General features: G+C 47.4%; 1 protein-coding gene across 2 annotated transcripts in view; it reads right to left on the minus strand.

The window, feature by feature from the left end:
• The window catches only part of EPHX2 (epoxide hydrolase 2), a 78,204-nt gene extending 55,922 nt beyond the window's left edge, over positions 1–22,282 (minus strand). The window contains exons 1-4 of one of the 2 annotated variants that reach the window (XM_073673837.1): positions 22,097–22,282; positions 4,791–4,875; positions 2,779–2,938; positions 1,924–2,114 (exon numbers count right to left, since the gene is read on the minus strand). In XM_073673837.1, the coding sequence (XP_073529938.1) occupies positions 1,924–2,114; positions 2,779–2,938; positions 4,791–4,875; positions 22,097–22,200 (540 nt within the window). In that variant the 5' untranslated portion in view covers positions 22,201–22,282. The remainder of the gene's footprint in view (positions 1–1,923; positions 2,115–2,778; positions 2,939–4,790; positions 4,876–22,096) is intronic. The other variant, XM_073673838.1, reaches the window with a different exon arrangement.
• Between the last annotated feature and the right edge of the window lie 1,584 nt (positions 22,283–23,866).

Genomic DNA, 23,866 nt, shown 5'->3' on the forward strand with positions numbered 1-23,866 from the left:
CACAGTGACTGCACCAGCAGAATAGTGAGTGCAGCTCTGGAGTATAATACAGGATGTAACTCAGGATCAGTAATGTAATGTATGTACACAGTGACTGCACCAACAGAATAGTGAGTGCAGCTCTGGAGTATAATACAGGATGTAACTCAGGATCAGTAATGTAATGTATGTACACAGTGACTGCACCAGCAGAATAGAGAGTGCAGCTCTGGGGTATAATACAGGATATAACTCAGGATCAGTAATGTAATGTATGTACACAGTGACTGCACCAGCAGAATAGTGAGTGCAGCTCTGGAGTATAATACAGGATGTAACTCAGGATCAGTAATGTAATGTATGTACACAGTGACTGCACCAGCAGAATAGTGAGTGCAGCTCTGGAGTATAATACAGGATATAACTCAGGATCAGTAATGTAATGTATGTACACAGTGACTGCACCAGCAGAATAGTGAGTGCAGCTCTGGAGTGTAATACAGGATGTAACTCAGGATCAGTAATGTAATGTATGTACACAGTGACTGCACCAGCAGAATAGAGAGTGCAGCTCTGGAGTATAATACAGGATGTAACTCAGGATCAATAATGTAATGTATGTACACAGTGACTCCACCAGCAGAATAGAGAGTGCAGCTCTGGAGTATAATACAGGATGTAACTCAGGATCAATAATGTAATGTATGTACACAGTGACTGCACCAGCAGAATAGTGAGTGCAGCTCTGGAGGATAATACAGGATGTAACTCAGGATCAGTAATGTAATGTATGTACACAGTGACTGCACCAGCAGAATAGAGAGTGCAGCTCTGGAGTATAATACAGGATGTAACTCAGGATCAGTAATGTAATGTATGTACACAGTGACTGCAGCAGCAGAATAGTGAGTGCAGCTCTGGAGTATAATACAGGATGTAACTCAGGATCAGTAATGTAATGTATGTACACAGTGACTGCACCAGCAGAATAGTGAGTGCAGCTCTGGAGTATAATACAGGAGATAACTCAGGATCAGTACAGGATCAGTAATGTAATGTATCTACACAGTGACTGCACCAGCAGAATAGTGAGTGCAGCTCTGGAGTATAATACAGGATGTAACTCAGGATCAGTACAGGATCAGTAATGTAATGTATGTACACAGTGACTGCACCAGCAGAATAGTGAGTGCAGCTCTGGAGTATAATACAGGATGTAACTCAGGATCAGTAATGTAATGTATGTACACAGTGACTGCACCAGCAGAATAGTGAGTGCAGCTCTGGAGTATAATACAGGATGTAACTCAGGATCAGTAATGTAATGCATGTACACAGTGACTGCACCAGCAGAATAGTGAGTGCAGCTCTGGAGTATAATACAGGATGTAACTCAGGATCAGTACAGGATCAGTAATGTAATGTATGTACACAGTGACTGCACCAGCAGAATAGTGAGTGCAGCTCTGGAGTATAATACAGGATGTAACTCAGGATCAGAACAGTATCAGTAATGTAATGTATGTACACAGTGACTGCACCAGCAGAATAGTGAGTGCAGCTCTGGAGTATAATACAGGATGTAACTCAGGATCAGTAATGTAATGCATGTACACAGTGACTGCACCAGCAGAATAGTGAGTGCAGCTCTGGAGTATAATACAGGAGGTAACTCAGGATCAGTAATGTAATGTATGTACACAGTGACTGCACCAGCAGAATAGTGAGTGCAGCTCTGGAGTATAATACAGGAGGTAACTCAGGATCAGTAATGTATTTAGAGACTAAACCTTACACGTACAATGTTTATTCTCTTTGTGGCTGATGGTGGAAACAGCTTTCTAATAAAATTAGCGTAACGGCCAAGAGGAAGAAGTAGATATAAGTTGAAGATAATGCCGAGACTCCGGTGTGATATTGTTATCCGGTGTCATCGCCGCTCACCTCCTCAGGCTTGGCTTCCATCATCTTCAGTGCGTACTCGTATATCCGGGTCTCTGGTTTCCTCATGCCGATGCGGCAGGATTCGATGACCAGGTCAAAGTGGCGGCTCAAGAAAGAGACCATCTCGGCGGTGTGGTGTCGGAGGGGACTGTCATCCACCCAGTTGTTGGTGAGAACACAGGTTTTAAAGCCTGAATGTGGGGGAAACAGAATGGCTAGTGAAGAACGTATTCGATGCTCATCTCCATCCTATTAATTGTATAGGAAGACATCACGTCTTCCAGAAGTGGTAATCAGCCCACGAATCTTAATTTGTAGACACAAAGTCAGTCTTTGTCAATGAAGACTTTGTACGGCCAATGTGAACGTGGTCTTCAAGTGCGAGATCCGGCTGTTTACACCAACTCAGCGCGGCCATACTGTTGACCAAGTGATTACTGCTCTGAAGATGTTAACATTTGATAACCACAAATTCATTTTGTCCCCCCCGAGGATAGCAGAACAATAAACTGTAACAAACATCAACTCAAGAGTCAACGTTCAGGCTCATATGAACAATGGCCTATGTTTTTTTTGACCCACAGAAGAAACACATCTGGTCTAATCGAGAACAAATGCTGTGTTGTCACAGAAGGGTTTGCAGAAATAAGGGGTGCAGAATTTATTAAGGACCGCACGCCACATAATGAATTCGGCACATCTCATTAGGGAATGGGGTTATGCTTCTGGGGTAAGAAACGCCATCACTTTTGAAGAATTTGTCAGGTGGGTGTACCCACGCCTCCCCAGCTCCATCCAAAATTACAAAGGTTGCAAAAATCTTGGGAGACTTTGTAAAAACGTTGGCGGTCTTACCGTGGTTTCTCAGCGTCGTGGCGGCTTTCAGGAACGGCTTGTTGACTTCACCAGTCTCAAACAAACCATGTACGGCCTGTTCCAGAGAGAAGGTCTCGGGGAGGGAGACCCCAGACTCTTTAGCAAACGCCTGACACTCCTTGTCCATGTCTGTAACAAACTATCAGAGGACAGACCCTAGTAAATTCTCCGATGGTGGCAAAGATCATCCAGCGACTGCGTCCAATCCCCTTACAAGTTATGGCAAACCAAGCAGAGATATTTTTTTTATACCTGTATCCAAATCCCTTCCATTAGATACATGCATCCACTCACAAATTGACTTAGATGCAGTTAAATGGGCAATGTCCTCTGATATCGGAGGGGGGTCATCATGTATCCCCTTTCTCACTGCAACCAATTCTTTGCCTTTTGTTTTTAGGGCTTTCGATCTTTGTTTTGTTCTATACCAAACTTTTATAGTTTTTTTGTTTTTTTTTTTAAATATTTTTGTGATTTAAAAAAAGTTCAAAAGTTTTTCGGCCAATAGAGTTGTTGTGCGAGGGAGTGTTTTGTTTTTTTTTGCTCAGTGAGCTCTGCTGGTCATTGGTACTATTTGGGAGCACTTGTCACATTTTTATACTATTTTATTGCACTTAATTAGGGGTGACATAATCAAAAAGACAACTCTGGTGTTTCAATTTATTTATTTATTTTTTTTGCTTCACCATCATTGTATACTTTGATTGATCGGACCTTTTCAGAAAGTGGAGATGTTTTTTTCTTTTTAATTTATTTATTTTTGTATTGTGAAGGAGACGGGTCACGAACCTGCAACCGTCCGATCATTTCTTTTCTATAATGCAATCCCTTAATATTGCACCAAATAGATGAAACGACAATGTCCTATAAAGTAAAAAGATGGCAAACCATCCCTTCGGGGGGGGAAGTTCGGTGGGAGGTTGGGTACTTTTTGGCCAAATCGGGGCACCACTTGGATCGCTCCACTTAAATGCTGCTGTCAATGATTACCAGCAGCATTTAAGAAGTTAAACAGCAGCGATCAGAGCCAGCTTCGGGCACTGCAGTTACAAGTGGGTGCCGGCTGTATAACACAGCTGGCACATAACATATGGAAATGGCTCAGCCTTTTCCATACACCCACAAATGACATGCACCCTAAATGTGTGGCAGCTGTCAGGAAGGAGTTAAAAGGTGGTCAGGAAAGTAGTACATAAAACCGAAAAACTTCTGCAGATTGAGCTCAAGAGAAGAGCTGTAGAGGAGGGGTACCTGGATAGATCATCGTTTTCTGATGTGATCTGGGGAACGTCCCTTTAAATAGATATTTTTGAGGTTATCCATATAAACGCCATGGGTTTTGTTTTTTTTTTTTAGTGGGTTTTTAAGTCACTTTTTTTTTGTCTCATGGTCTTTGGTGCAGTTTATTTTTTTTGCGCCAAAAATTCTTCAAAACGGTGCAGATGAGTGTTTAGGAATTGTGTGTAAAAATAAAAAAAATGTTCTTTTGTATTAAATCTTTTCCCTTGGAAAAGGGAAAATTAGTTCAAATTTAACACAACAACTCTAACATTTACGAATAAAAAAAAAAAAGAAAACATGTATTTTCTCGAAAATTTTGCAACTTTTTAAAAAGTCACCAATTGATGAACCAGAAGTTAAAAAATATGGAAACTATGGCCACAATGGTGACATAAGAACTAAAAAAGAATAAAAAAAAAAAAGAACAACGAAAAAAAAGAAAGAAAAACAAAAGAACAAATAAAGAACAAAAAAAGAAGAAGAAAAAAAATAACAAAACAAACATAAAAAGAGGGTCACATAATAAAATAGACTTTCAAAAAAAGGCACAAATTAAAAGCAATTAAAACAAGAGAAAAAAAAAGCGCAAATGCAACAATGAATCGGGCCCCATATGTGTTTCATGGCAGAAACAATGGAGCACGCGGCTCCGTCACACTGGACGTTACGTTTCACAGACACATTGTCCCTCCGGTGTTCCTCCATCTTACCTGGGAGAGCGGTATCTGTCCCCTCTCGGCCCGGGCAAACGATCCATCTGAGCCGCTCTTCACGAACACTTTCACCAGGAATCCTCTGTAAAAAAAGAAGTCTACGTGTGAAGTGAGCACAATATGGAGTACGCACGGTAGGCCGGGTCCAGACAGGTGTATTTTCCACCCATCCGCAATTTGCACTCATGACGGGCCCCATAACTTCAATGGTCGTCTGAACCCGGCCTCAACAATACAACCTTAGGCCTCATTCAGATTTTCTCCTACGAATGCTCTCCAAGGCTTTCATGGATCACACTCGTGCCTGTGAAAGTCTATGGGGCCACTCACATATCCGTGAATTTTTTGCGGACTGGGTGGTCTGTACAAGATCGCAAAGACGTGTCAGATTTTGATCAAAATCAGCAATGCAAGTCTATGGGTCAGTGAAAAAAAAAAATCGGACAACACTTGGACGCCTTTTGAGTAGGGTCTGATTTTCACGGACTGTCACATCGGAGAGGTCATATTTGGTGCTGGGTCGGAATATCTAAACAGGTTAAATGACCACCGGCCGGCAGCCACGCTCCTGGGAGTATAACACTGCGCAGTGTAAATGCATCCTTAGTCTAACATGTATGGCGGCATTTAGATACGGGTCCTTTATGGACACCAACATTTAGCTTACTTTACAACATTAACAGGAACCTGTAGGCGATCGTGTGGTTTGGGCGGCAGGACTCAGAGCCCGGATACACGATTGCAGCCAGGTATATTTTTCTCTTAATAGCTTTGGTGTTCCAGAGAAAATATAGCTTGAAGATCTAGCCGAGGACCATAGGTAGAGACTAGACTCGTCCAGCGCTGCCCCCTGTCCGGCTTTCTCCCAGCGCTGCCCCCTGTCCGGCTTTCTCCCAGCGCTGCCCCCTGTCCGGCTTTCTCCCAGCGCTGCCCCCTGTCCGGCTTTCTCCCAGCGCTGCCCCCTGTCCGGCTTTCTCCCAGCGCTGCCCCCTGTCCGGCTTTCTCCCAGCGCTGCCCCCTGTCCGGCTTTCTCCCAGCGCTGCCCCCTGTCCGGCTTTCTCCCAGCGCCGCCCCCTGTCCGGCTTTCTCCCAGCGCTGCTCCAGAAGACTTGAAGGTCCCAAAGAGAATGTAAGGTAAAAATCTATATTCTTTAGAAACTTAGTTATTTTTTTTGCCCCTGAAATCATGGGCACACATAAGTGGTGCAACATGTCACACAGAACATGTCTATGGACACCTTATTACAAGCACATCCAATGTCATATTATATGCCTCATGCACAAGGCACAACCCTCATAATATACAGTACAGACCAAAAGTTTGGACACACCTTCTCATTTAAAGATTTTTCTGTATTTTCATAACTATGGAAATTGTACATTCACACTGAAGGCATCAAAACTATGAATTAACACATGTGGAATTATATACTTAACAAAAAAGTGTGAAACAACTGAAAATATGTCTTATATTCTAGGTTCTTCAAAGTAGCCACCTTTTGCTTTGATGACTGCTTTGCACACTCTTGGCATTCTCTTGATGAGCTTCAAGAGGTAGTCACCGGAAATGGTTTTCACTTCACAGGTGTGCCCTGTCAGGTTTAATAAGTGGGATTTCTTGCCTTATAAATGGGGTTGGGACCATCAGTTGTGTTGTGCAGAAGTCAGGTGGATACACAGCTGATAGTCCTACTGAATAGACTGTTAGAATTTGTATTATGGCAAGAAAACAGCAGCTAAGTAAAGAAAAACGAGTGGCCATCATTACTTTAAGAAATGAAGGTCAGTCAGTCCGAAAAATTGGGAAAACTTTGAAAGTGTCCCCAAGTGCAGTTGCAAAACCCATCAAGCGCTACAAAGAAACTGGCTCACATGAGGATCGCCCCAGGAAAGGAAGACCAAGAGTCACCTCTGCTTCTGAGGATAAGTTTATCCGAGTCACCAGCCTCAGAAATCGCAGGTTACCAGCAGCTCAGATTAGAGACCAGGTCAATGCCACACAGAGTTCTAGCAGCAGACACATCTCTACAACAACTGTTAAGAGACTTTGTGCAGCAGGCCTTCATGGTAAAATAGCTGCTAGGAAGCCACTGCTAAGGACAGGCAACAAGCAGAAGAGACAAGTTTGGGCTAAAGAACACAAGGAATGGACATTAGACCAGTGGAAATCTGTGCTTTGGTCTGATGAGTCCAAATTTGAGATCTTTGGTTCCAACCACCGTGTCTTTGTGCGACGCAGAAAAGGTGAACGGATGGACTCTACATGCCTGGTTCCCACCGTGAAGCATGGAGGAGGAGGTGTGATGGTGTGGGGGTGCTTTGCTGGTGACACTGTTGGGGAGTTATTCAAAATTGAAGGCATACTGAACCAGCATGGCTACCACAGCATCTTGCAGCGGCATGCTATTCCATCCGGTTTGCGTTTAGTTGGACCATCATTTATTTTTCAACAGGACAATGACCCCAGACACACCTCCAGGCTGTGTAAGGGCTATTTGACCAAGAAGGAGAGTGATGGGGGGCTACGCCAGATGACCTGGCCTCCACAGTCACCAGACCTGAACCCAATCGAGATGGTTTGGGGTGAGTTGGACCGCAGAGTGAAGGCAAAAGGGCCAACAAGTGCTAAGCATCTCTGGGAACTCCTTCAAGATTGTGGGAAGACCATTTCTGGTAACTACTTCTTGAAGCTCATCAAGAGAATGCCAAGAGTGTGCAAAGCAGTCATCAAAGCAAAAGGTGGCTACTTTGAAGAACCTAGAATATAAGACATATTTTCAGTTGTTTCACACTTTTTTGTTAACTATATAATTCCACATGTGTTAATTCATAGTTTTGATGCCTTCAGTGTGAATGTACAATTTTCATAGTCATGAAAATACAGAAAAATCTTTAAATGAGAAGGTGTGTCCAAACTTTTGGTCTGTACTGTACATCAGCAAAAAATATATATATACTATATATCAAAAAGTATCAAAAATTACTCTCCCACTTAGCAAACTTTCTTCCATCGAATCCGTCCTGAATGCAGCAGCCAGGGTTGTACTTCTGTCCAGCTGCTACACCGATGCCTCCACCATGTGCCAGTCATTACACTGGTTACCCAGCCGCAACAAAATACAATATAAACTTCTCTCTCTCACCCACAAAACACTCCACAATTCTGCACCCCCCCCCTATATCTCTTGAATACCCCCATGTATCATAATGATGGCTGGGCCGTTAATAACAAGCATGTTCTACATATTGGAAGTGCATTGAGCTGTAGGGTGCATTGCTGCAAAAGGGGAAAAAAAAAAAAAAACCTCTTTAAATCTTCTTCCTTAGCGAGTGTGACCGGAGTGTAAGTGCAAACGGAAGTGTGTGACTTGTTTTTCAGTGACTTTGGATTCGAGGAGTTTGGAAGGGAGGAATTTGGACTGAATTGCTGTCCGTATTTTATTAAATTCTTTATATTTCTTTTTACTTAACATTTCTGTCTAGTGCAATCCCCATCAGGAAATGAGCTCCATTATTGACAATGCTATCCAGTGTACATCTTGCCACATGTATGTAATCCTTGAACAGCCGGTCGGGGTTGCATACTGTTGTGCGAGATGTGTGCACATTGTGCGTTTGGAAGCCCAGGTACTGGATCTAAATGAGCAGCTGGCAACACTGAGATCCATTGACAACATGGAAAGGAGTCTGCTGCTCACTGAGCAGCAGCTCACTGGGGTAGATGTGGGGGAGGGTGGTAGTCGGGAGCTTCAGGACAGTGAGGCCGCTAGTTGGGTGACAGTTAGAAGGGGGGGTAGAGGGAAGAGTGCCAGGGAGGCTAGTCCTGATCTGGCACACCCCAATAAGTTTGCAAAGTTGGCAGATGAGGGGAGTGACGGTACAGGGGTAGCACTACTGCAGCAAGGCATGTCCCCTGAAAGCCGGAGGAGTGTCAGCTCCAGTAAAGAGGGAAATAGGAGAGCAGGGCAGGCCAGGCAGGTGCTGGTAGTGGGGGACTCAATTATTAGGGGAATAGATAGGGCAATCTGTCACAAAGACAGGGATCCTCGAACAGTGTGCTGCCTACCTGGCGCTCGAGTCCGGCACATCGCTGATCGGGTTGACAGATTACCGGGAGGGGCTGGTGAGGACCCAGCGGTCATGGTGCACATTGGCACACATGACAAAATTAGAGGTAGGTGGAAGGTCCTTAAAGATGATTTCAGGGAATTAGGCTGCAAGCTTAAAGCAAGGACCTCCAAGGTGGTATTCTCTGAAATACTACCGGTACCACGTGCCACGCCAGAGAGGCAACAGGAGATTAGGGAGATAAATAAGTGGCTCAAGAACTGGTGTAGGAAGGAGGGATTTGGGTTGCTGGAGAACTGGGCCGACTTCTCAGTTGGCTACAGACTCTACGCTAGGGACCGGCTGCACCTCAATGGGGAGGGTGCAGCTGTGCTGGGGGAGAAAATGGCTAGAAGGTTGGAGGAGTGTTTAAACTAGGGATTGGGGGGGTATTCATTTTGTAGGTGGGGAACATAGTGCAGATAGTGACCTGGGCACAAATAAAGAAATTGGGGGTGGGGTTAGAACAGTCAATAAAGTAAGAAGGAATAGAGGTACAGAGAGATACATAAAATGCATGTACACTAATGCCAGAAGCCTCACCAACAAAATGGAGGAATTAGAATTAATTTTGTTGGAAAATAATAGACATGGTGGGGATATCTGAGACATGGCTGGATGAGAGCCATGACTAGGCAGTTAATTTACAGGGCTATAGTCTGTTCAGAAATGACCGTACAAACAAGCGAGGGGGGGTGTGTGTTTATAAGTAAAATCATCCTTAAAACCCGTCTTGCAGGAGGATATATGTATATGAATCTAATGAAAATGTAGAGACCCTGTGGGGGGAGATAAGGGGAGGGGGAAAAAATAATAAATTACTGATAGGGGTTTGTTATAAGTGTCCAAAAATAATGGAAGCAGCGGAGAATATCCTCATAAAGCAAATAGATGAAGCAGCGACTCAAGGAGAAGTCATTATTATGGGGGACTTCAACTACCCTGAAATGCATTGGGGGACAGAAACATGTAGTTCAAGCAAAGATAATAGGTTTTTTACAACTATGAGAGACAATTACCTTTCACAACTGGTTCAGGACCCAACAAGAAGGGGGGCACTGCTAGACCTAATATTAACCAATAGGCCAAACCGCATATCAAATATACGAGTTGGGGGTCACTTGGGTAATAGTGATCACAAAATAATACGTTTTCAGATATCCTTTAATAAGATGTGTAGTAGAGGGGTTACAAGGACACTAAACTTTAGGAAGGCAAATTTCCAACAGTTGAGAGATGATCTTAGTGCAATAAACTGGGACGATATCCTGAAACATAAAGCTACACAAAGCAAATGGGAGACATTTATTAGCGTCCTGACTAGGACCTGTGCACAATATATACCCTATGGGAATAAACATGCTAGTAATAAGAGGAAACCACTATGGCTAAATAGAGCTGTAAGGGGCGCAATAAGTGACAAAAAGAAAGCATTTAGAGAACTAAAGCAAGTAGGTAGTGATGAGGCATTAAATAAATATAGAGAATTAAATAAATTCTGTAAAAACCAAATCAAGTGTCATCTGCAAATATTGAAATATTACTCTGTATGCCCCCTACAAGGTCTCAGTTAACAGTGGGGTACCACAGGGGTCAGTATTGGGCCCCCTTCTTTTTAACATATTTATTAATGACCTTGTAGGGGGCATACAGAGTAATATTTCAATATTTGCAGATGACACTAAACTCTGCAGGGTAATCAATAGAGGAGGACAATTTTATATTACAGGAGGATCAGCTTGGGCTGATAAATGGCAAATGAGCTTTAATGGGGATAAATGTAAGGTAATGCACTTGGGCAGAGGAAATAAAATGTATAATTATATGCTTAATTGTAAAACACTGGGCAAAACTGTCACTGAAAAAGACCTGGGTGTATTGGTGGACGACAAGCTCACGTTTGGTGGCCAGTGTCAGGCAGCTGCTGCAAAGGCAAATAAAATAATGGGATGCATTAAAAGAGGCATAGATGCTCATGAGGAGAAGATAATTTTACATCTATACAAGTCACTAGTGCGACCACACTTAGAATACTGTGTACAGTTCTGGTCTCCGGTGTATAAGAAAGACATAGCTGAACTAGAGAGGGTGCAGAGAAGAGCGACCAAGGTTATTAGAGGACTGGGGGGTCTGCAATACCAAGACAGGTTATTAGAGGACTGGGGGGTCTGCAATACCAAGACAGGTTATTAGAGGACTGGGGGGTCTGCAATACCAAGACAGGTTATTACACTTGGAGTTATTTACTGTGGAAAAGAGAAGGCTTGGGGGTGATCTTATTACTATGTACAAGTATATGAGGGGACAGTACAAAGACCTTTCTACTGATCTTTTTACTCTGAGGCCTGAGACGGGGACAAGGAGGCATCTTCTACGTCTGGAGGAAAGAAGGTTTAATCATAATCACAGACGGGGATTCTTTACTGTAAGAGCAGTGAGACTATGGAGCTCTCTGCCGCATGATGTGTAATGAGTGATTCACTACTAACATTTAAGAAGGGCCTGGATGCCTTTCTTGAAAAGTATAATATTACAGGTTATATATACTAGATTCCTTGATAGGGCGTTGATCCAGGGAACTAGTCTGATTGTCGTATGGAGTCGGGAAGGAATTTTTTTCCCCAATGTGGAGCTTAGTGTTTGCCACATGGTTTTTTTTGCCTTCCTCTGGATCAACATGTTAGGCTATGGGGTGAACTAGATGGACTTAGTCTTCCTTCAACTTTAAAACTATGTTATTATGTTACTATTGCGTCCCCCTATTTCCTTATAGATTGTATCTTGCGATCAGCAGGACCCTCACTCCTCCAGTAAATGGTGAACTATGTGTCACTTTGTATTGTCTGTACATTTCCCCGCTTAACTGTAAAGTGCTGCAGAATATGTTAATGCTACAGAAATAAAACGATTACTACATGCAGTGAATGTCCTGTAATCGGAGATCTCTGAGCCTCACCTTTCACGTTACTTGAAAATCAATAACGTAAATACAGACGCGATCGTGCAACTGTTTTTTGAAGCATTTCTGTATGTGAAAGTAACGTGTTCACTTTAGTCTTCATAAAGAGGCGCTGTAGTTCTTCCTGATTTATACAGGTGACGTTGTATGAAGGGTTTACTTTTCCCCTAGGTAAATACACCATTAATGCAGGTGTCTTAGGTTTGGTTCACATGGTGCTGAATTACGGAAAACATTGGGATAACTCAAGATTTTCTGGGGAACCACATAAAAATGGGTCCGTTAAATTTGTGATGGCTCCACCGTGAAGTTAGGCTTTTTTTTAAAAAAAAAAATAATAATTAATGCAGCGGTTAGTATTTATAACATTTATAAGAAATTGTCCCATAGTGGACAACCTCTAAGGGTGAGGGAAGATCTGAGGTTGTGGGTTGTAATAATCACCTAGGCAGGTTAACAATGCAACTATTTTTTATTCCTTACGTCCATAATCTTACAGCAATTCTGGGTAGATGGCCAAAATACAATGTTCCCAGTCCACAAGATTCCAACCCGGGGCCGAACTCAGGTTCGGACAAACGTCTTTATGGGTTCAGTAATGGGCATTGGAGCAGACCTATATTCCACCAGATGGAGCCGAGGTTCCTTAGGCTGTTCCTGTAGAGTCTCTGCAGAGGGAGCCAGAGGCTTTATACCCACAGCTCCCATTCAGGACATTATTCCACAGAATTAGGGGAAGGAGTGGGGAGGTGATCCTTCACTGTTCGATTGTTCAATTAACCTGCATATTTGTCCTAATTGTGTAGATTAGTAAACCGCAGTGAGTTAATGCAATACCTACTCAGCAGGCATTCACAAATTAACATACAAGAGTCAATGTACAGGCTTATATGAAACAATGTCTCAATTGAGGCCCCCCCGAGACACTAACAAGAGTAATGTTATGATTGTTTTATCTGATTACCGATTTTGTGTCTGGCCTTAGGTACACATAAGATCCAGCCCACACGTCTTCCACTGCTTACTGTCACTGAATGGAAACATTGATTCCAGAGGCTGAACACTTTAGAAGTGAAATTTGTGAACTTAAACTGATGAGCAAGAAAATCTCTAATAAAACACAATAAGATTGAAGTAACCGGTGCTCCATACTGGAAAAAGTCTATATCCCTTAGAGCCGTGGATTCCTCTCTATGTGCATTGGTCAAGAAGTCTTTAGTCCGTGGCCAGCTCCTCACAGTAGGTTTACATTGTAATTAAGTAACTGATGTGTATTATTACAGCAAAAGATATCTGGTCCTTATACACAAGTCTTTTTTTTTTTGGAAGTGCATTGAGGTGAAGGGTACATTGCTGGAAAAGGAGGAAGAAAAAAAAAAAAAAAAAACTCTTTAAATCTCTTAGTTTGCGAGTGTGAACGAGCTGCGTGTGTCCGTAGCGTAAGTGCGAACGAAAGTAAGTGTGTGACTTGTTTTCCAGTGACTTTGGATTCAGGGAGTTTGGAAGGGAGGACTTAGGACTGAATTGCTGACTGTATTTCATTCTTTCTTTACTTTACTTTTTACTTAATTAATCCACCTGACCTACTTATCTGATTCCCCCGTCCATACTGGATACTTAACTGATCCCCCGCCGATATCTAATTGATACACTTGCACATCCCTAATTGATCCCCGTCCATACACCTATATATAAATAATTGTGTTTTGTACTTGTATATATATACTGACTGTATCCCCATATTTAGAATGACGTCCATGTTGGCCGGAGCCGTGCAGTGTACATCTTGCGCAATGTATGCATTCCGTGAGCAACCGCTCGAGGATCCATACTGCTGCGAGAGATGTGAGCATATCGTGCACTTGGAAGCCCAAATTCTGGATCTAAGTGCTCAGATAGCGATACTGAGGAGCATCGACAACATGGAACGGAGTTTGCTGCTCACCGAGCAGACATTCAATGGGTCAATACTGGGGGTGGAGCATAGAGGGGAAGTGCAGGCTGAACAGGCAGGGAGCTGGATAACAGTTAGGAGGGATAGAGGGAAGAAGTATAGGAAGGCTGGTTCAGAACCGGCATTATTGGAGCACGACAGATCCTCTGACCGCCAGGGGAGTGTATGCTCCAGTAATGAGGGGGAGGGGGGAAGTGTAGGGCAGGCAAGACAGGTTCTGGTAGTGGGTGACTCTATTATTAGGGGGACAGACAGGGCAACCTGTCACAAAGACCGGGATCGCCGAACGGTGTGCAGCCTCCCTGGCGCTCGAGTCCGGCACATCGCGGATCGGGTTGACAGGTTACTGGGTGGGGCTGGCGAAGACCCAGCGGTCATGGTCCACATCGGCACCAATGACAAAGTGAGTGGTAGATGGAGGGTCCTTAAAAATGATTTCAGGGACCTAGGTAGGAAGCTTAGGGCAAGGACCTCCAAGGTAGTTTTCTCAGAAATACTACCAATCCCGCGAGCCACACAGGAGCGCCAACGGGAAGTTAGGGAGGTGAATAAGTGGCTAAAGAGTTGGTGCAAGGCAGAAGGGTTTGGGTTCATGGAGAACTGGGCCGACTTCGCGGTCGGCTACAGGCTCTACCGTAGGGACGGGCTGCACCTCAATGGGGAGGGTGCAGCGGTGCTGGGGAAGAAGATGGCTAATAGGTTGGAGGAGTTTTTAAACTAGAGACGGGGGGGGAAACCAAGGAAATAGGTGGGATGTGAGGCAAGCAAGGGGGAAGGGGAGAAGTGAATATAATGAGGGTGGAGAGGGGGGTGGGGATAGTACAGTTAGATCGTTAGAGAAGAATAGGATGCTAAATAACCCCAAAGTTTTATCTTGCATGCTGACCAATGCAAGAAGCCTGACCAATAAGGCGGATGAGCTGCAGGCGCTTATATCGGAGGAGAGGTATGACATCGTAGGTATAACAGAGACTTGGCTAGACGATAGCTACGACTGGGCGGTAAATTTATTAGATTATAGTTTATTTAGAAGGGACCGGAAACAGTGGAAAGGCGGAGGAGTCTGCTTATATATAAAGTCATGTCTAAAATCCAGACTAAGGGAAGATATAGGAGAGGGAGAAGAGGGGGTCGAGTCCATGTGGGTAGAGATAGAGGGAACTAAAAATAATAATAAAATATTACTGGGGGTCTGCTATAAGCCACCCAATATAACAGAGGAGAATGAGAATCTGCTATTAGGACAAATAGACAAAGTAGCAAAACATAATGAAGTGATTGTAATGGGGGATTTCAACTACCCGGATATTGACTGGGAAACAGAAACCTGTAGATCTCAGAAAGGAAAAAGGTTCTTGACAAATATTAAGGATAATTATCTCTCCCAACTAGTGCAGGAACCAACGAGAGGGAAGGCCGTGTTGGACTTAATATTGACTAATAGGCCTGATAGAATAACTGAGGTACAGATAGGGGGGCACCTAGGTAATAGCGACCATAATATTATCGACTTCAAAATGCCCTTCAGTAGGGTTATCAATAAGGGAACAACAAAAACATTAAACTTTAGGAGGGCAAAGTTTGATCAGCTGAAAGAAAACCTTCAACTTATTGACTGGGACAAAGTTCTTAATCAAAGGAAATACGAATAGTAAATGGGAAACCTTCAAAAGAATTCTGAATACTCAGTGCGAGAGGTATATACCGTATGGGAATAAAAGGGCCAGAAATAAGAGGAAACCAATATGGTTGAACAAGAACGTAAAAGGGGCGTTAAATAGCAAAAAAGAGGCATTCAAGAGATTAAAACAGGAAAACAGTAAGGAGGCACTAATGTGTTACAAGGAAAAAACGAGAACCTGTAAAAAACAAATAAAAATAGCGAAGGAGGAAACAGAGAGACGTATTGCTAGGGAAAGTAGATCAAATCCCAAACTGTTCTTTACGTATATAAATAGTAAAAGGATTAAATCGGATAATATTGGACCAATAAAAAGTGAGGAAGGCAAAATCATAGAGAAAGATGAGGATAAAGCTAATCTATTACCGTAAATAATTTTTTTTCGACAACTTTCACAAAGGAAATAGAACTAACAGGAGAAATGAGAAGTGACAAGCTTAATCCTCCACTAAGTATGACAAATCTAACCCAAGCTGGGGTACAGAAACGCCTCAGTAACATTAAAATAAACAAATCACCAGGACCTGATGGCATACACCCACGGGTACTAAGGGAACTAAGTAATGTGATAGACAGACCGTTATATCTTATATTTAAGGACTCTGTTGAGACTGGGTCTGTGCCACTTGATTGGCGACAGGCGAATGTAGTGCCAATATTCAAAAAGGGAGCGAAAAGTGACGCCGGAAACTATCGGCTGGTGAGTCTGACGTCCGTTGTGGGCAAAATTTTTGAAAGCTTCATTAAAGAGGCAATTACGGAGCATCTTGATGCTAATAATCTTTTAATCCCGAACCAACATGGATTCATGAGGAATCGCTCCTGCCAAACAAACCTGATTGACTTCTACGAGGAGGTTAGCTCTCGAGTAGATCAGGGGGAACCAGTGGATGTCGTGTATCTCGACTTCTCAAAAGCGTTCGATAGCGTGCCACATAATAGGTTGGTATACAAAATGAGAATGATGGGGCTGGGGGAAAATGTCTGCAAGTGGGTAGCTAACTGGCTAAAGGATAGAAGGCAGAGGGTGGTTATAAATGGAATATACTCAGATTGGGTAAGCGTCACTAGTTGGGTACCACAGGGGTCTGTACTAGGCCCAATGTTATTTAATATCTTTATTAACGACATAGTCAAAGGGATAAATAGTAAAATATCAATATTTGCAGATGACACAAAGTTATGTAAAACAATTAATACAAAAGAGGACAGTGCAGACCTACAGAGGGATTTGGATAAGCTGGGTAGGTGGAGCATTAAATGGCAAATGAGGTTTAACGAGGAGAAATGTAAGGTCATACATATGGGAAGGAAAAATGGAAGTCACCAGTACTCACTGAATGGGAAATCATTGGGGAATTCAGAGATGGAGAAGGACTTGGGCATCTTGATTGATAGCAAACTAAATTGGAGTGCCCAAAGTCAGGCGGCTGCTGTAAGGGCAAACAGGGTAATGGGATGTATCAGAAGAGGTATAGCTGCAAAGGAGGAGAACATTGTTCTTCCACTGTATAAAGCACTGGTCAGACCACACTTGGAATACTGTGCTCAGTTATGGGCCCCAATATATAGAAAGGATATAAATGAGCTTGAAAAGGTACAAAGGAGGGCAACAAAATTAATAAAGGGAATGGAGGGACTGCAATACCCAGAGAGGTTGGCAAAACTAGGACTATTCAGCCTGGAAAAGAGAAGGTTGAGGGGGGACATAATAAATGTGTACAAATATGTTAGGGGACAGTATAGAGATCTTGCCCGGGATTTGTTCAAAAGGAGGGATATTACGGTAACAAGAGGGCATTCACTAAGACTGGAAGAGAAAAGGTTTCAGCACCAGCATAGGAAGGGGTTCTTTACGGTAAGAGCAGTGAGAATATGGAATTCACTGAGTGAGGAGACGGTAATGTCGGATTCACTAAACCAGTTCAAGCGGGGACTGGATGCATTTCTAGATACCAGGCAGATTTCAGCATATACTTAAAAATAAAATAAAATAGTAGGTTGATACAGGGATTTATTCTGACTGCTGGTTTCAGAGTCGGGAGGGAATTTTTCCTCAGGTGAAGATTGGCTAAGTCATTTGGGGTTTTTGCCCTCCTCTGGATCAACTTTAGCAATTACAGAACTTACAGGTCGAACTTGATGGACGCAAGTCTTTATTCGGCTTTACAAACTATGTTACTATGTTACTATGTATTCACTCCTAATACATGGATCCACAGGTCACATGTGCATGAGACCCCAATATCAACGCGAGAATAAGCAAATATTTTGAGACTTTGGCATTCTCATGCTATTTTCACAGTTACGATAGTGGACGAAGTAGGGGAGGAACAGGGGCGTGTCGACCCCGCGCCCACCAATCATCACATTCATGACAAACGGCGGCATTCCTTACACCCCAAATCTTACTCCAGTCCCCGGCAAGAGTAAGATTTGGGACGAAATTTCGAGAGCTTTGCGCCTCTTAACGAGTCGGGATCATCTGACTCCAGGCTGCCCCCTCATCGAGACCAGCAAGAAAAACACCGGTCACAATGAATCTGGGCCAATTTGCATGGAAATTTCCGTAGACACAGAGGCTTTTTGGGGGTCAAATGTGACACCCACCTCCCCTCATATACGTGACCCGATCCAATGACCCCGATTGAAGAAACAAACCCATTCCCTCTCGGCCCCATATATACACACAAGCCAGCACTCCCCAACCTCTTGTATACAATTCCCATCGCCTCCCATGTATACATGGCCCTGTCCCATCTCCTCCCACCCCCTCGTACACCCGTCCCGTCTACCCCCTCCTCGTATACTCACCCGTCCTCGTATACTCGCCACGTCTCCCCCCTCCTCGTACACCTGTCCCGTCTCCCCCCTCCTCGTATACTCGCCCCATCTCCCCCCTTTGTACACCCGTCCCATCTCCCCACTCCTCGTATATTCCTCCCATCTCCCCCCTTCTCGTACACTCGCCCCATCTCCCTCCTCCTCGTACACCCGCCAGTCCCCCCCCTCGTTTACCCGTCCCGTCCCCTCGTTCACCCGTCCTGCCCCCCCTCATTCACCCATCCCGTCCCCCCCCTCGTTCACCCATCCCGTCTCCCCCCCTCGTTCACCCATCCCGTCTCCCCCCTCCTCATACACCCGTCCCGTCTCCCCTCCTCGTATACTCGTCCCATCTCCCCCCTCTTCGTATACCCGTCCCCTCTCCTCATACATTCGTCCCGTCTCCCCCTCCTCGTACACTCGTCCCCTCTCCTCGTACACTCGTCCCATCTCCCCCTCCTCGTATACTCGCCCCGTCTCCCCCCCTCCTCGTACACTCGCCCAGTCTCCCCCCTCCTCGTACACTCGTCCCCTTTCCTCATACATTCGTCCCGTCTCCCCCTCCTCGTATACTCGTCCCCTCTCCTCGTACACTCATCCCGTCTCCCCCTCCTCGTATACTCGCCCCGTCTCCCCCCTCCTTGTACACTCATCCCATCTCCCCCTCCTCGTATACTCACCCAGTCTCCCCCCTCCTTGTACACTCGTCCCATCTCCTCGCACACTCGCCCCGTCTCCTCATACACTCGCCCCGTCTCCCCCCTCCTCGTACACTCGCCCCGTCTCCCCCCTCCTCGTACACTCGCCCCGTCTCCCCCCTCCACGTACACTCGTCCCGTCTCCCCCCTCCACGTACACTCGTCCCATCTCCCCCTCCACGTACACTCGTCCCATCTCCCCCTCCACTCGCCCCGTCTCCCCCTCCTCGTACACTCGTCCCGTCTCCACCCTCCTCGTACACTCGTCCCGTCTCCCCCCTCCTCGTACACTCGTCCCGTCTCCCCCTTCCTCGTACACTTGTCCCGTCTCCCCCCTCCTCGTACACTCGTCCCCTCTCCTCGTACACTCGTCCTGTCTCCCCCCTCCTCGTACACTCGTCCCGTCTTCCCCCTCCTCGTACACTCGTCCCCTCTCCTCGTACACTCGTCCCGTCTTCCCCCTCCTCGTACACTCGTCCCGTCTTCCCCCTCCTCGTACACTCGTCCCGTCTTTCCCCTCCTCGTACACTCGTCCCGTCTTCCCCCTCCTCGTACACTCGTCCCGTCTTCCCCCTCCTCGTACACTCGTCCCGTCTTCCCCCTCCTCGTACACTCGTCCCGTCTCCCCCCGCCTCGTACACTCGTCCCGTCTCCCCCGCCTCGTACACTCGTCCCGTCTCCCCCCTCCTTGTACACTCGTCCCGTCTCCCCCCTCCTCTCCTCGTACACTCGTCCCCTCTCCTCGTACACTCGTCCCGTCTCCCCCCTCCTCGTACACTCATCCCGTCTCCCCCCTCCTCGTACATTCGTCCCGTCTCCCCCTCCTCGTTCCCTCTCCTCGTTCACCCGTCCCGTCTCCCCCCCCTCGTTCACCCGTCCTGTCTCCCCCCTCCTTGTACACTAGTCCCATCCCCCCTCCTCGTATACTAGTCCCATCTCCCCCCTCTTCGTGCACCCGTCCCGTCTCCCCCTCCTTGTATACTAATCCCCTCTCCTCGTACACTCGCCCCATCTCCCCCCCTCCTCGTAAACTCGCCCCGTCTCCCCCTCCTCGTACACTCGTCCCCTCTCCTCGTACATTCGTCCAGTCTCCCCCTCCTCGTATACTTGTCCCCTCTCCTCCCTCTTCGTATACCCGTCCCGTCTCCCCCTCCTCGTATACTAATCCCCTCTCCTCGTACACTCGCCCCGTCTCCCCCCCTCCTCGTACACTCGCCCCGTCTCCCCCCTCCTCGTACACTCGTCCCCTCCTCGTACATTCGTCCCGTCTCCCCCTCCTCGTATACTCGTCCCCTCTCCTCGTACACTCGTCCCGTCTCCCCCTCCTCGTATACTCGCCCCGTCTCCCCCCTCCTTGTACACTCGTCCCATCTCCCCCTCCTCGTATACTCGCCCCGTCTCCTCATACACTCGCCCTATTTCCTCGTACACTCGTCCCGCCCCCCTCCTCGTACACTCGTCCCGTCTCCCCCCTCCTCGTACACTCGTCCCGTCTCCCCCCTCCTCGTACATTCATCCCGTCTCCCCCTCCTCATCCACTCGTCCCGTCTCCCCCCTCCTCGTACACTCGTCCTGTCTCCCCCCTCCTCGTACACTCGTCCCCTCTCCTCGTACACTCGCCCCGTCTCCCCCCTCCTCGTACACTCGTCCCGTCTCCCCCCTCCTCGTACACTCGTCCCGTCTCCCCCCTCCTCGTACACTCGTCCCGTCTCCCCCCCTCCTCGTACACTCGTCCCGTCTCCCCCCTCCTCGTACACTCGTCCCGTCTCCCCCCTCCTCGTACCCTCGTCCCGTCTCCCCCCTCCTCGTACCCTCGTCCCGTCTCCCCCCTCCTCGTACCCTCGTCCCGTCTCCCCCCCTCGTACCCTCGTCCCGTCTCCCCCCCTCCTCGTACACTCGTCCCGTCTCCCCTCTCCTCGTACACTCGTCCCGTCTCCCCCCTCCTCGTACACTCGTCCCGTCTCCCACCCTCCTCGTACACTCGTCCCGTCTCCCCCCCTCCTCGTCCCGTCTTCCCCCCTCCTCGTACACTCGTCCCGTCTCCCCCCTCCTCCTACACTCGTCCCGTCTCCCCCCTCCTCCTACACTCGTCCCATCTCCCCCCTCCTCCTACACTCGTCGCGTCTCCCCCTCCTCCTACACTCGTCCCCTCTCCTCGTACACTCATCCCGTCTCCCCCCTCCTCGTACACTAGTCCCGTCTCCCCCCTCCTCCTACACTCGTCCCATCTCCCCCCTCCTCCTACACTCGTCCCATCTCCCCCCTCCTCCTACACTCGTCCCGTCTCCCCCCTCCTCCTACACTCGTCCCGTCTCCCCCCTCCTCCTACACTCGTCCCGTCTCCCCCTCCTCCTACACTCGTCCCGTCTCCTCGTACACTCATCCCGTCTCCCCCCTCCTCGTACACTAGTCCCATCTCCCCCCTCCTCCTACACTCGTCCCATCTCCCCCCTCCTCCTACACTCGTCCCATCTCCCCCCTCCTCCTACACTCGTCCCGTCTCCCCCTCCTCCTACACTCGTCCCCTCTCCTCGTACACTCATCCCGTCTCCCCCCTCCTCGTACACTCGTCCCGTCTCCCCCCTCCTCCTACACTCGTCCCGTCTCCCCCCTCCTCCTACACTCGTCCCATCTCCCCCCTCCTCCTACACTCGTCCCGTCTCCCCCTCCTCCTACACTCGTCCCCTCTCCTCGTACACTCATCCCGTCTCCCCCCTCCTCGTACACTAGTCCCGTCTCCCCCTCCTCGTACATTCGTCCCGTTGCCCCCTCCTCGTCCACTCGTCCCGTCTCCCCCTTCCTCGTGCACTCGTCCCATTCCCCCTTTGTATGTATAGCCCCCCCCCCTCTCCCTTACACTCAGCACTTTTCACCTCCCTCACATTAGCCCCCGTCTACTCTTTCCCCCTCATATAACGCTTCTGTCCCGACCCCGCTACCTCCTTCCCCCCTGAGCGGGTCACATGACCAGACTGTGACGTCACTGGCTGGACAGTAAACACACAGGCGCCCTGCACCACGTGACGCCTCCTGTGATTGACAGGCGTGGACCCCGGAGCGGCGCGGGCAGCAGTCACTCACCCGGGCAGACGGTGCGTCTCCTCCAGCCTGTGGAAGGCGGCCTGCAGCCCGGGGGTGAACAGCACCCCGCCCAGGTCAAACAGCACCAAGCGCTTGGCGGCCATGTCTGTGAGCTGCTCGGGACACCGGCGGCCTCTGGACTGCGGGCACCAGGTCACTGCAGCGCCCCGCCCGCGAAGGCGGCACCGACAGAGGCGGGGAGGGGGTGTATTGTGTGGCCATATATATGTATATAGTGTGTGCATATATATGTATATAGTGTATGATTATATGTATATAGTGTGTGCATATATATGTATATAGTGTATGATTATATATGTATATAGTGTGTGCATGTATATGTATATAGTGTGTGCATATATATGTATATAGTGTGTGCATATATATGTATATAGTGTGTGCATGTGACGCGCCCCTGGGCCTGTGTCGCGCTGCGTTGCGCACGCGGGAGCTTACCCGGAGCCGGATCTCTTGAGGGTTGTAGTCTCGTGGCGGCGACCCAGTCCGTGCCCAGGGAGTCAAACTGAGCGGCGATGTATCGGCGGTAGATGTTGTACGACTACGCCACCCCTTGAATGCAGCTATGGAGCTGCCGCTGCAGAACAGTCCGCTGAGGCCGGTGGATGGATGGTGCAGCGTAGATGGTATAACCCCCAACGGGAGGGGTATGGCCTCAGGGCAGCAGATGTGGATGATGGGGGTAGCAGGAACCACTCGGAGACGGTACTGTGTAGTTCAGGGTCTTTACTGGTGACAATGATAGACCCTCCCGGAGTACTGGCTAGCGATTGGGGCCTGGTCAGTCCTTGAGCAGATGGGATCTCCCCTGGCCAGGTGGAGTTGTAGGCCTCCCAAACTGACTGTACTCTTCTGGCTACCTTGCTAGAAGCGGGTATAAGTAGCCCACGTCCCTGAGTGTACCGTGTGGTGCTCACCCGTATGGCCGGTGACTCGGGGCCTTCTAATGGCTTCCGCTCCACGATGGCGGTGCTGGTCCCACGCGTGTGACCGTGCCTTCGGGCTTCTTGGCCAGAGGACCTGAAATCCCCTGCCTGACGGATTCTGCTGCTGGGTAGGAGTTAGTCCCCACAGCCTCGGACTCCGGGTCCAGTAAGAAATCTCAGTCAGGGCGAGCTCTGCAGCTGCCAGCCCCTGACTTGTAGTAGTATTGCTCCCACTGAGCTTCTGCTGTTTCTTCCTGTGACTGTTTCTTGTCTCTACTCTCCTTGACTGCTAACCCTGCTTCAGCCCCGGGTTTATATAGGGGAAGTTCTTCCCCTCCCAAGACTGGGCAGGAGGTGTGGCATGCACAGGATCCCTGACCAAAGGACCTCCCACCTGCTCTCAGACGTAATATCTCTATCACTGTGGCAACCAGACCCCTGGGGTGTCACATTCCCCCCTAGTGAAATTTAGTACTCCGGGACTAAACATATTTTTTTAGAAAAGCATAACAAGGTATAACAATAACAATACAATAAGAAAAACACATAAGATGGTTGCGGCGTGTCCGCAACCGGGTGCAGTCTTTGAAGAAAGCAAGGTGTCCATTTCACCAAAACAGGGAGACGTAACCAGGTAGGGGTCTGTCCTACCCCGAGTCCTTAACAGTCTCTAGTCCATCCTGGGTTACGCTCCAACTATGTACAAGGATTCCCGGTAAATCCACCAAGGACTCCTAAAAATAACTGGAAACACAAAATTATACACAAGCAACAATACACAGATAAACATAAATAAAACAATTTATACACTTCAAATCCTCCAGCG

The sequence above is a fragment of the Phyllobates terribilis genome, unplaced genomic scaffold (genome assembly GCF_046119375.1).
Source record: "Phyllobates terribilis strain yellow unplaced genomic scaffold, ASM4611937v1 Scaffold_3__8_contigs__length_932513732, whole genome shotgun sequence".
Classification (NCBI taxonomy): Eukaryota; Metazoa; Chordata; class Amphibia; order Anura; family Dendrobatidae; genus Phyllobates; species Phyllobates terribilis.